Genomic DNA, 13,860 nt, shown 5'->3' with positions numbered 1-13,860 from the left:
CAAGTATAAGAAAAGTAAAATCTGCAGGAATTTCAGTATAAGATTCTAAGTATCTTATGATTATGTCTGAAACTTGGGCTTTAACTACTAGGTATTTTCTCTTTAACCGTGGCAACAGAAAAGCAACACAGCATCTGAATTAAAAAAAAAAAAAGTGGCATTTTAGTTCTAACATGCATGCAAACATGGTCAGAGGATATGAGATAATTTGACCTAAAAAGCTAAGAACCTTTGAGTTTTAAACCAGAGTCTCCGAAATTTGTATCTTAGTGTAACAGTTTTGCCCTCAAAACTATCCAGTATGATAAATGTTTGCTGAAAAACATTAAACACACAATACACCAGTAGATAGATCCACTTTTAAATATACCTATCCCAGGGAAAAGTAGCTGCTAATAATCAGTTGAGCCTTTAAAAAACTGACTGCTGTGAGTAAAAAGATACCTTTATGAAAATAAACACAAATAGTAGTTACACATCAAATATATAGCATAGAATTGTGTCTATTATTCAGACAGTGTGAACTGCAGAGATCTGGCCACAGTACTATATATCATGGAGGTGCTGGTCACAACTCCATAGGTAAAGTTTTCTACTTCAAGCAAGGATTTAACCGCTTTGTATTTATATTATAATCTTAAGCTTGCAACGCTTTATAAGGGATTGAAGTCACAAGGTTTCTGCAAGGAAACAAATACCGTATAGACTTGTTCATAAGCTGAATTTTTTTTAGTAAAAAAGGGAAGCACCAGAGAAGGGGGTCGGCTTACAGGTATAAAGAGGGAGAAGTGGGACACAGCCCCTCCCCCCAATAGGGGGAGCAAGGAGAGGCAGCACAGCCAGCAGAGCCAGAAGGGAAGAGGCAGGGCCAGAGTCTCTCCACTTCTGGCCATGCTGCTCTCCCCCCAGCCTCCGAAGCAGCTGCAGCTCCAGGGCTGGCAGGATGCAGCCGTGCTGCTAGGCCCCGCCCCCCAGAGCAGGCTGTGGCCGCACCGTCCGGCCCCCCAGAGCAGCCTGTGGCCGTGCCGCCCGGCCCCCCAGAGCACGCTGCAGCTGTGCTGCCCTAAAACTCTTGAAAGTCACACCCAAACTTAGTATAGATATCAATTCAGCCATTGGTACATTATTTTTTAAGATTTATTTAAGAAGATCTAGTAAAGGACTTTTGGTCAGGGACAAAACATGTCTTTAAAGTCTCTGTTAACAAAGGACAGTGGTTTGTTAACTGATCTATGGACAAGTGGGGGTCTACGGTGCTGTTTCTGTCACAATGGAGATGCATGTCAGTGATGATTCCTGCTAGCTGTAACACAGATAAAGGCTCTTAGGACTCCCAGAGGTTTTTTAAGCCACTACACTTAAAAACAAAATCAGACAAAAACACCTTCACTGCATCATACTACTTCATGTCCATCTGTTCACTTTGCAGGTTTTTCTCTGGGGCAAATTCCACAACAATCAAATTTGCAACTGATGCCAGCTTCAGAGGAATAGCAAAAACACAGCAAGGGGACAGAACTAAACTGCCAAGTGACTCTGAACAGGTTCCTTCAGTGAGGATGCAGGAAAAGAGTGGAGAATCTGTATTAATAAATGGCTAGTCCTACCCCGAGAGAGAAGAAATAAACAGCACAGATTAAAAAAATAGGGAATATAGTATGGAAGTAACGTAACCAGCCATATCCAAAGTGAGCTTATTTTTATCTTTTCTTAATGTTGTCCTAACATTACTGTTTTCAAGTAACCAAACTCTATAGATATTGCACGGAAGGTAAGGAATTAGATATTGGAGAGTTGGAAGAGAGATGGTCCATAAGAGGATTCCACCATTAAGAATTGATCCGCAATGAGAGTTTGAGAAATATTTGCATAGGGAATGTGATCCTCAATGAACAATTTGTTAATATTTCTTCTACTGACAACTGAAAACAAATCTAACGTGCTACACAAACTCTAGGTCCTGTGCATAAAGCAATGCATGAACACTGAGAGTAAACGTTATGCTGTTATACACACAATACACTGTCACTTTTTATTTTTTGTGTTACTTGGCAATGGAATTGCATATAATTTCAGAGGAAAGACACCAACTGAAATGTCCTTGTCGTATTGGCAGGTATAACATCACTGAAATGAAAGCACACATCTCAGAGTGCTACCTTTTATACAACAAAAATTATACATATTCAGATAGTGTCAGTGGGCAGAACCAGTTTCTACCTTTAAAATGGTTAAAATTATGGTGTCTGAGATACTAGTTCTTGGCATCACAATAGTTGGGCAGTGCTTCTACATGCATGGACTCAGTCATTATACAAGTGTCAGCACTAATGTAACAGTGATCTTTCTGGCCCTCCACTTCAGCTCTCCTATGGTAACAGGATCAGAAAACAATGCAGTGACACCAGGGATTAGCAGAGGTAGTTTACATAGAAGGATGAGAAGTTTGAACTCCGCTGGGCTAATGTTATTCCCCCTTTTTATAGCATGTCTCTTTTTTCAGGAATTCCGAGGCTTCCTCCTGCTCACCCTCCTGCAGTTTCTGAAGAGTGATCTGCCAGGAGAATGGAGGCCAGGGAAGCAGCACACAAAACAGGGAAGACAAGACATTTTGGAAAAAGTTAGGACAATACTGAAATTTTGATAAAAATCCAAACTCACTCAAATTAAATACCTATTAATAGTTGGCTGACAACAGTCACTTGAAATCAGAACTCTTGGTGCACTTTATGCCCATTTTTATGTGAAATGGATGAGTTTGTCCTCACTGTGTTCAGGACAGTCAGAATGTAATTGGGCAGCCCTGTGGATTCTGAACCTATGAAGTCTGCTGTAACTGCAGAGTGCTTAGGTTTAAGCATAATTTTAACCTAGTCTTACTCATTTTACTCCACATTTCCTTGTAGATATATTATCAATGCTCTGGGATGTTGGGGGGATGCAGAGGAGAGAGGCTTGACTTTTGTTGAATTCCATTCCTAGGTCAGAGGCTGAAAAAGGTAAGACTGAGGTTTCTTTGCAAGAATGGTTCGCTGCTGTCAATATGTGACATTAGGAACAAATTTAACTTTGGCAACGATGAGAAAAAGAGCCAATGGGTTGTTTAAAAAATAAAACTAAATTTTCTGGCAAGTCTGCCCCCCTATCCCAGTTAACAGCATGTAATTAATCACAATCACATAACATTCATACATATTTCTAATTCTATGCTTATGCAACCATTCCCTCATTACAAATGTAAATTTACCTCCATACCACATAGACTCTGTGTCATCTCACTTTTTCAGTTATCAGAAATAGAGAATCATGAAATTGATATTACAGAAAATGCTATAAAGGCTAATGAAGTTAACCCCACAATTCATTTTGGGCTCTCACCCTGCCCCCTTCCCACCAGTTCTATATTTAGGGTGGTTCCTCCAATGCTTTTACATTGACAGGTTCAGAGGGATGCTCTCAAGAAGGGCCCATCTTTAGGGCGTCAAGAATGCTTTGGATTAAAGTATATTGGGAGAACTATGTGAGCAAGTTTGCGTGTTTCCGCTATGACTGGTTACAAATCTCTCACTTCCATGAGTGATAACATTTACTAAAAATATATATAAAAAGATAATTATGTTATGAAAATCTTATACATTTTATTAATAATCTATCCCTTCTGCTAACAAACACACACAAACCTTATATTAAAGGATGTCCGGGAGCAACAGATTACTCACTAGGGAGAAATTGCCTTTTCAAATTAAATTTAAACAGGTTTGGGTTCTTTCTTTAAAAAAATCTGACGGACAAAAATAATTAATAACCATTTTATTTAAACTCACCATGTGTGAGTTTGTGCTTTAATTACATAATCAACTTTTGCCTGTATCAGGAAACTAGATTTTTGGCAGAGTACTCCAATATCAGCATGAATCTTTTCAGCATCTAAGACAATAATTCACCATAAGGAAATGCTCACTGAGATGCAACATCCCCCCCACCCTTACTTCAATGTATGCAAATTTTATCTACATCAACTAACATGAGAGTTGGTACCAGTAATATACTGAGCTCAAATGACAGTTTTGAGTGATAGTTAGATTTATAAATAATTTGGCTGCAAAACAACATGGCAGTTTTCTAGGTTAAGAAAATATAATAGATACCAATATCAGGTGCTCAAACAGTTTGCATAGCAAAACAAATGAAAGAGAAACAAACCAATGAGCAATTCTGCCCTCTCCCTCTCCTTTCCTCCACTGTCCTTCACGTTCTTCCCACCGTCAACAACCCTCTACTTACTATCTGTACGTAGTGTAGGCAGGCAGCACAGTGTGTTAACTGCAGCATTGTTGCTGAATCTGCCAGTTACATACATATGTCCAGTAAACACACACCTCGTGTGCTAATGGACATTCCTGACACTCTGATATTCTGTTGATTTCAATGGAATAGAGCACAGACTATTTCATGATTTTGTTTAGTCCCAGTGTCATAGAGGCGGGAGTGTTTCTATTATCCTTTCAATACATTTATTATTAAAGGCACTTATCTGTCTTTCCCTGTTATCTAATGAGGAGTCTTAAAAAGAAGAAACAATTCAACAAGGAAGCTGTCTTTACTGATTTTTCCCCAAGGCATACTTTCTTGCAGTTTTATCCTTTTTTAAGATAATAGGTGAAGATTATGGCCACATAACAAAATAGAGCACACCACCTCTAGTCCCTCTTCCTCACTGCTTTGGAATACTACTTTCAGCAAGGAACATGGGACACTAATTGTGCAAAATCATTGTCAAAGAGGTAATCAGCCAGCAGATGGGTCTGAACAGAGAAGAGCTGGAATCCTCCTCTACACCCAGACAACAAGCAATATACCGGTACTTCGGAGAGATGTACACCTGGTATCTACTGTCTCAAGGGAACAGAAGTCCCAAAGCTATTCTCAATCAGGATCTTCTGCAAGCATGGAAAAACCAACCCCTCTTTTAGCATCTCTCATGTATTAAAATAAACGGGGGACAGGGAATTGTGACAGTAGTCAGAAGAGGGATTTGGTATGCACTTATCACAGCAGTGGGGAGGAGGAAGCTTCCATGTGACATATAAGTCTAACAACTATTTTTTTTTGGCTTTTAAAAAAAATGTTTTTTAGAAAAATCAATTTCAAATTTTGAAACTAAAATGAGTTAAATTACTAAGATGATGTTTATTGCCAGAAGGTTTATCTATGATTATCTTGACTATTTGAAGCTGAAAGAACTTGAAAATATGCTTTAAAAATAAATGCCTCAGTATCTTTTCATGTTGTCAATGAATTATTTTGAAGTGCAGATATTTTGCCAGCTGACATCCAGAAAACCAAAGCTGTTTTAATGTGACATTAAAGAATAAAAGCAAGTCTCCACATGAGATCATTCCATTTCAGTACACTACTTAATACATGACATGTTCAAACTATGAAAGACATAACATGGAATCGGTCAAGGAAAATCTGAAAAGGTGATGGTGGTTATTTGTGCATATAATTATAGGTATCCTAAAACTAGCAAGGACGTCTCTATCCTGTAAGAAGATGGAGAATGAAAAGAACTGGAGGGCTTTAGTTCCCCTGAAATGCAGAATTCCCATCTCTCAGTATGATTAATAAAACAAACCCTGAAGACTTGGGGCTCAGGCACATATTAAGGTAATTAATGCATAGATGTGAGGGTGGAAGTTTAAGTCTTAACTGCTGACAAATATATTCATATTGAACCACACTCAGTAGATTCCAACTGGCATATTCTAATCAAAGGTGGTTTTATTCACTTGTGCTTAAGGTTTCAGTGGATGAACTAGTTTTGCCTGTCTACAAAATGAAAATAGAGAAAAGGAGCAACTAAAATAGAGCAGCAGTCCTGCTCTTTAAAATGTTAAGTAGAGGATATGTAAGACTGCTGTCAACTCCTGGTAACTTCACAATGAACCCATTAGAGAACTACAAAACTAAATTGTAGAGTCTTAGATTCAATTTTGATTTGGATTTTATTTTTTATGGTTTTATTGTGGAAGACTGTCTTGACCTGGATAGGGATACACATCATATAAGACCATGTGTTTTTAATAGTGATGGCAATGTAATATTTCAGGAGTCAGTTTGGCTGAAATGAATATAACATTTTGCCAGATACCACAGAAGATTTTTTTTTGTTAAAGTGTATTCTCCAACTTCACTTGAAGATCACAGAGTACGGACGATTACTCACCTATAACTGGTATACTCTAAGTATATTGCCTCTGCAAATCAGTAGTGACCATTGGGACAATGTGAACGTGAATTTTGTGTTGATATGAACATTTGATGCTGCTGCCCTAATACACCCCAGTTCATTTCCACTGTATAAAATACCATCTAAGGACTTTGAAGTAGCAGGGAAGAAAGATGAGAGAGTGTGAATATGACTTCAACTCTGAAACTTTGGGGGGTTTCCTAACGTTGGTTTTGCAAAGTTTATGCTTGTTTTGTGCTTGTTTCTGTGAAAAGTTATCACATTCATGCACAATCACAGTCCAAAACATGGGACAGACAGCACAGGGCTAAGTGGGGTTTTTGTTTGTCTCACTTGGTTTTGCTTTAAATCCTACTCTTAGTCTGACAGAAGATGAGGAATGAAATCCTGGCCCCAGTAAGTCAATGGTAAAACTCTCATTTGACTTTAATGGGCCATGATTTCACCCAAGATCTATAAGAAGAGCCAAAAACTAACAGATGAAAGCCCACCACCAGAATTAAAATACTCACATGAAAAACCTAAAATTCATCATAATTCACATGCAACTTTCTGGTGGCTGAGAACCCAGTGGTCCCAAATCCCTATTTTTATGGATAATTGGCCTCTGAAATACTTTTTTACATATTGGCAATTATGAAGGTTAAGATGGAAATCCCCATGTTCATAAATAAAGCAAAGAAATAAAAAAGGTTATTTTCATAAATGATTTCATGCAACATTAATTTAATTCAGTGTAGACAGACAGCTATGTGCATAATGCTTATTGTAATCAGCTACTGCAGATACTTCGCATTTTAGCTTTCCTATATTACAAAATTACATTATTTGCTAATCTTTACCCTGTAAGTCTGCTTTCTGTAACTGGATCATTATATCCAAATATCTTCAAAGTCAAATATTTTTCGGAACCTATGGAGGTCCACCCAGTTCCTCCCCCACATAGCTATTCCTCTTTCCACTAGGTCATGGATTTTCCCTCATGATCTATTTTCTTTGTAGAGGGTAGCCATACAGGCATGTTCTACCTGAGAGATCTCTTCCCACCACTTGAGATTACCACATACTAGTTACTTTCAGTTCTGGTTTCCACTACTGTCTCCTTCTATGCATTTGCCTCTATAGATTCTGCAGTACAAAAATCTAACTAATTGTTTTCCTAAGAGATAAATGTTACTTACAATTGAAATGTAAATTATATAAAAAAAATAATAATGCTAAGACTGTGGTAATAAAATGTAATCAAATTTATCTTTTCCACATAATGTTCATATAATTATTTGGTAACCTTCCCCCAAAACAAATATTGAAATGATTATTTTAAAAAATCCATGCCAAGAGTGCTTACAATAACAATATTCATCCATACAGTGGCCAACCACAATTTACATGTGATGCCAGTTCAATGAACACCATTTCTTATAGAGAGCTTTAAATCCATAGATTTACAAAGGAAAGAAAGTATCATTATAAACAAGAAAGTGGGTGTTTTCTTAAAAAAATTAAAGATACCTGACTTAATCTGGCAAATTCAAGGCAAATTCATGAGACACTGTCAGGTTAAAAATGTTGATCTCTTTGTTACCTAACAATAACTGAAATTATTAGAATTTAAAGTACTTTTTAAAATTTAATTTACTTTTCAGCATTAATGCTGTTTGCTTTTTGCTTTTCAGTCGATGTGATTAAAATACACTAATCAATTTCATATTTATTGATAGGCATTTTCTTCTGTTTTTGTTAAACACTGTTTTATTTTGGCTGCAAACAATACAGAAGGATAGTTAAACTCCAGCCAAAAATTGTTTTAATTGGAATGATCAATGACTAAATCACTGAAAGCTTCTGCATCAATAATAGGGTTTTTTAAAAACAATTTGTAAATGATTTTACATTTTAGATTGATACTATGTATGCCCCTTTAAGATGCTAATATCTAGTACCATGCAATTGAAACAGAAGCATAATACTGACAATTTCCATAATTTACCTTTTCTTTTGGTCCCCCAAACTAGTACATTTGTTTCCCCAAGTGAGTTGCCCATACCTGCTGTTTGAGAGCTTCTAGAGATTCAAATTCCAACCTGGCCAGTTTTATCTGGATATCCCGTGGTTTATCAGGAATCACAAATGCCATGACAAACTTCAAAGCCAGTAGAATATGCTGGGGAAAAAAAAAATTCAATACTCTATTATACAGTTTATGGCAAGTAAAGAAGAGTAATACAAAAGCATTCTGCAAATTTTAATTCCAGGATGCCTAAAAAGGATTTATTGTTAATTATGTGAGAAATAGTGATGGCATACTATGCCACGATTACTCCTGACTTTTCCAGCTCAACAATTATTTATACTTTGCAAATAAACGCGTACGTCCATTAGGTTTGTTTTATTATAATCTTATATTTTCACTATGTCCTGTATCATTCTTCTTTATTTATACATTTGTGATTCCTGATAAAAATCAAACTATTCATATTGATACTGACCTGGTTGGAATCTGAATCTACGATAAGAACTGTAGTACATAGTGAAAGCATAAGATGTATATGTCACAATAGATTTACATGACATAATACAATGGTAAAATGTGCCATACAAAAATAAATAACAGAGTTCCTGCCCCAGAAAGAGTATAATCTAAAAGTCCTAGTGGGTGGACTACAAAACAATACAACACAACAGGAATTTGGACTTTACAGCTGGAATGATACACAGAAGCGGTGAACTGGCCAACATTAATTGGGAGGATATTCTAAATATAAGGAGTGGAAGGAATAGGCCAAATTAGCCATAATTATATACCAAAGGATTATATAAACACTTAACCCAACAAAGACCAGAAAATTCAAAGTTAAACTTAATCCTTGTTCATCACTCTTTGTATTTGACATAAAGCTGCAGCCCCCCCCACAATAAACAACAAGTTCCAAGCTATCAAGACAGGTGTTTATTGGGGTGGGAGGGCTACACAGTTGTTTGCATAAGCATCTAAGCCAGAGCCCCTCAACGTTTACCCTACTGAGGACTGGACTGGCAACTTGCCATGAGTCTGATGGCAGCAACTTGGCCCTGATTCAGAAAAGCATCTCTATACAGGGAAACTTAACTTTAAGCACATGCTTAAGTCCCACTTACATCAATGGTTCTTATACACATGCTTTAAATGGTATTTATATACATGTATGCCCAACTTTTTTCCCGACTCAGTGCTCTAATTGTCATAAAATGGAAAAGAGCACTGACTCTCATTTTTCTGAGAATACAAGTCCAAGAATTAAATGTTCCATCTTGATGCAGTTGGCTGCACAACCCAAAACACAATATGCTAAACATCAAGAGTAAAGATGTGGGATGGGAAGAGCTAGAAATAAATCACCTGGTATAATGCAATGGAGGTAAAGGACAGTGGAGCAATGGAAAGAAATACAAACCCACATAATGGTCTTGTGGCCTATGCAGCAATAAACATACTTTAACTATAAACTGGCCAATACTGATAGAAAAAAGAGGTAATGGTAATGATTAAGATAATACTACCACTCTGAAACCTGTCACCATACATGGCACTGAATTTAGCCGTATGCAGTGGAAATCCATCAACTTCATGAAAAAACTCATACAGATACAGACAGACACCATCTTCCTTTCCAAATGCAAACAGATGGACATCATACCAAAAGGACTGAAGGTAAAAAATCCATTACTTTCTACATACCACACAGACTATGCTGAGAGATTGTGCCACACACTCTCAAAGAAACTGTGGAACCACCTGATCAACATCCTATACAGCAAACAGGGGAAGATTAAGAATGAGCTCTCAAAACTGGATACTCTCATAAAAACCCAACCTTCCATACAAACTTCCTCGTGGTTGGACTTTACAAAAACTAGACAAGCCATTTACAACACACACTTTGCTTCTCTACAAAGGAAAAAGGACACTAAACTATCTAAACTTCTACATGCCACAAGGGGCCACAACAGTGGTTCCCTTAACTCACCCAACAATATTGTTAATCTATCCAGCTATACTCTTAGCCCGGCAGAAGAGTCTGTCCTATTTCGGGGCCTCTCCTTCTGCCCCTCCACCCCCAAGAACATGATATAGTTCTGCTGTGACCTGGAATCCTACTTTCGATGTCTCCGACTCAAGGAATATTTCCAACACACCTCTCTGAACAGCACACTAATCCACAGAAACCTTCCTACCAACACTACAAAAAGAAGGATTCTGCATGGACTCCTCCTGAAGGTTGAAACAACTGACTGGACTTCTACATAGAGTGCTGAAATTGTGGAAAAGCAGCATCACTTGCTCCATAACCTCAGCCGTGCAGAACACAACGCCATCCACAGCCCCAGGAACAACTCCGACATCATAATCAAAAAGGCTGACAAAGGAGGTGCTCTCGTCATCATGAATAGGTTGGAATATGAACGGGAGTCTGCTAGGCAGCTCTCTAACACGACATTCTACAGGCCATTACCCTCTGATCCCACTGAGGGTTACCAAAAGAAACTACACCGTTTGCTCAAGAAACTCCGTGAAAAAGCACAGGAACAAATCTGCACAGACACACCCCGAGAACCCTGACCAGGGGTATTCTATCTACTACCCAAGATCCATAAACCTGAAAATCCTGGATGCCCCATCATCTCAGGCACCCTGACAGCAGGATTGTCTGCCTATGTAGACTTTCTCCTTAGGCCCTACCCGCATGGCCCCACAGTATGCCAACATTTTTATGGCTGACTTAGAACAACGCTTCCTCAGCTCTCGTCCCCTAACGCCCCTACTCTACTTGCGCTACATTGATGACATCTTCATCATCTGGACCTATGGAAAAGAAGCCCTTGAGGAATTCCACCATGATTTCAACAATTTCCATCCCACCATTAACCTCAGCCTGGACCAGTCCACACAAGAGATCCACTTCCTGGACACTACAGTGCTAATAAGCGATGGTCACATAAACACCACCCTATACCGGAAACCTACCTGACTGGTATACTTACCTACATGCCTCTAGCTTTCATCCAGACCACATCGCACAATCCATTGTCTACAGCCAAGCTCAGATACAACCGCATTTACGCCAATCCCTCAGACAGAGACAAACACCTACACGATCTCTATCAAGCGTTCTTAAAACTACAGTACCCACCTGCTGAAATGATAAAACAGACTGACAGAGCCAGAAGAATACCCAGAAGTCACCTATTCCAGAACAGGCCCAACAAAGAAAGTAAAAGAATACCACTAGCTTCAGCCCCCAGCTAAAACCTCTCCAGCACATCATCAAGGATCTACAACCTATCCTGAAGGACGGTCCCTCACTCTCACAGATCTTGAGAGACAGGCCAGTCCTCGCTTACAGATAGCCCCCCAACCTGAAGCAAATACTCACCAGAAACTACACACCAAACAACAAAAACACTAATCCAGGAACCTATCCTTGCAACAAAGCCTGTTGCCAGCTCTATCCACATATCTACTCAAGGGACACCATCGTAGGACCTAATCACATCAGCCACACCATCAGAGGCTCGTTCACCTGCACATCTACCAATGTGATAAATCCCTCCATGTGCCAGCAATGCCCCTCTGCCATGTACATTGGCCAAATGTAGTCTCTATGCAAAAGAATAAATGGACACATATCAGACGTCAAGAATTATAACGTTCAGAAACCAGTTGGAGAACACTTCAACCTCCCTGGTCACTCAATTACAGACCTAAAAGTTGCAATTCTTCAACAAAAAACCTTCAAAAACAGACTAACGAGAAACTGCATAAACTGGAATTAATTTGCAAACCGGACACCATTAAATTAGGCTTGAATAAAGACTGGGAGTGGATGGGTCATTACACAAAGTAAAAACTATTTCCCCAGGCTAATTTTTCCCCTACTGTTACTTCCTATCAACTGTTTGAAATGGGCCATCCTGATTATCACTACAAAAGTTTTTTTTTCTCCTGCTGATAATAGCCCACCTTAATTGATTAGTCTCATTAGAGTTGGTATGGCAACACCCATTTTTTCCTGTTCTCTGTGTATATATATCTTCCTCCTGTATTTTCCACTGCATGCATCCGATGAAGTGGGTTTTAGCCCACGAAAGCTTATGCCCAAATAAATTTGTTAGTCTCTAAGGGCCACAAGTACTCCTCGTTCTTTTTGTACATACAAAGTTAGAGATTAAGGAAGGAGTTAGCACATCGGCTAAGAGATGGCAAAGAAAATATTTATTTATTTCAACTTGTGCAGTCCCACCATTCAATCCTTACTACCACATTACAAAAAATTCTACTTTGACATTATGTCAACACTGAAACACTCCCTAAATGCACAAAATTTTCCCCTTTTCCCACTCAACATGGCAGAATCCATTCCTGAGAAAGCCTAAGTAAACACATAGGTCTGCTGACAGAGGAGGTAGATATTGGTAAATATATCATTTTTTTCCTAACAAGTTTACAAAGAAGAATGAGGGACAATGCCAGATGAATTCCTTCCAGGGAAAGATGAAATATTAAAGGAGGATAGGATCAGCTAGAACAAGAATTAGGAGATACAATACTCTAGAGCGGGATAAAATCCATCCCAGTACTCAGATGTGACAAGAGATACATGGGGAACATTCAGCTTACAGTTATATCTAAAACCTTTTTTTGGATACAGGAGTTATCAGGGAAGAGGCAGAGAAATTACAGACTTAAAATCTTAATAGCAGTAATAGGAAACACACTTGACAAAAAACAGGGATCAAACATAATACAGTAAAAGCTGTGTTATCTGGCCCTGTACCAACCGGAAAGCTCTATAAACCAGTATTTCTAATCTTCCTAGAAAATCCGGTTTATAATGCAGTTGGCGTGGGGCCGGCAGGCTCCCTATCTGGCTCTGCGTGGCTCCCCAGAAAAGTGACATGTTCCTGATACTCCTAGGTGGAGGAACGGCCATGAGGGGTTCGGAGGGTGGGAGGCGGTGTGGGGTGCGAGCTCTGGGAGGGAGTTTAGGTACAGGAGGTGGTGTGGGGCTGGGGATTGGGGTATGGGAAGGGGTGTGGGGCACGGGCTCTGGGAGTAGGAAGGGGCTCAGGGCACAGGGTGCAGGAGGGGGTGTGGGATGCCGGATCCAGGTGGCGCTCACCTCCGGTGGCTCCCCACAAGCGGCAAATTGTCCCTGCTGCTCCTAGGTGGAGTTGCGGCAGGTGGCTCTGCGTGCTGCCTCCGCCTGAAGGTGCTGCTCCCCGCAGCTCCCATTGGCCACAGTTCCTAGCCAACGGGACTGCGGAATCAGCGCTTGGGGCTAGGCAGGGGCAGTGCGGAGAGTCGCCTGCTGTGCCTCCGCCTAGGAACAGCAGGGACAATTTGCCGCTTGCAGGTAGCCACCAGAGGTGAGCGGCCCCCAAATCCAGCATCTAAAACCCCTCCTGCAGCCCAACCCCCTGCTCGAGCCCCCTCCCACACCCGAACTCCCTCCCAGAGCCCACGTCCCACACCCCCCCACACACCCAAACTCCCTCCCTCTTAGTTAACCGGAATTTTTCACTTACCGCCCCCCCCCATTCCCCCAACATACCGTATAAAAAAAATT

General features: G+C 39.7%; 1 protein-coding gene across 2 annotated transcripts in view; it reads right to left on the bottom strand.

Moving 5' to 3' along the window:
• ANO10 (anoctamin 10) overlaps window positions 1-13,860 on the bottom strand; it is a 244,863-nt gene that overhangs the window by 66,418 nt on the left and 164,585 nt on the right. Inside the window, exon 12 of one of the 2 annotated variants that reach the window (XM_005278692.5) lies at window positions 8,301-8,417. The exons of the other annotated variant lie outside the window; for it this stretch is intronic. Coding sequence (XP_005278749.2) covers window positions 8,301-8,417 — 117 coding nt within the window. The remainder of the gene's footprint in view (window positions 1-8,300; window positions 8,418-13,860) is intronic. 2 annotated transcript variants of the gene reach the window in all.

This window comes from Chrysemys picta, chromosome 2, assembly GCF_011386835.1.
Source record: "Chrysemys picta bellii isolate R12L10 chromosome 2, ASM1138683v2, whole genome shotgun sequence".
In the NCBI taxonomy this organism is placed as follows: domain Eukaryota; kingdom Metazoa; phylum Chordata; order Testudines; family Emydidae; genus Chrysemys; species Chrysemys picta.
The sequence above is the reverse complement of the archived record's forward strand: the minus strand, read 5'-3'. Positions and strand labels throughout refer to the sequence as shown.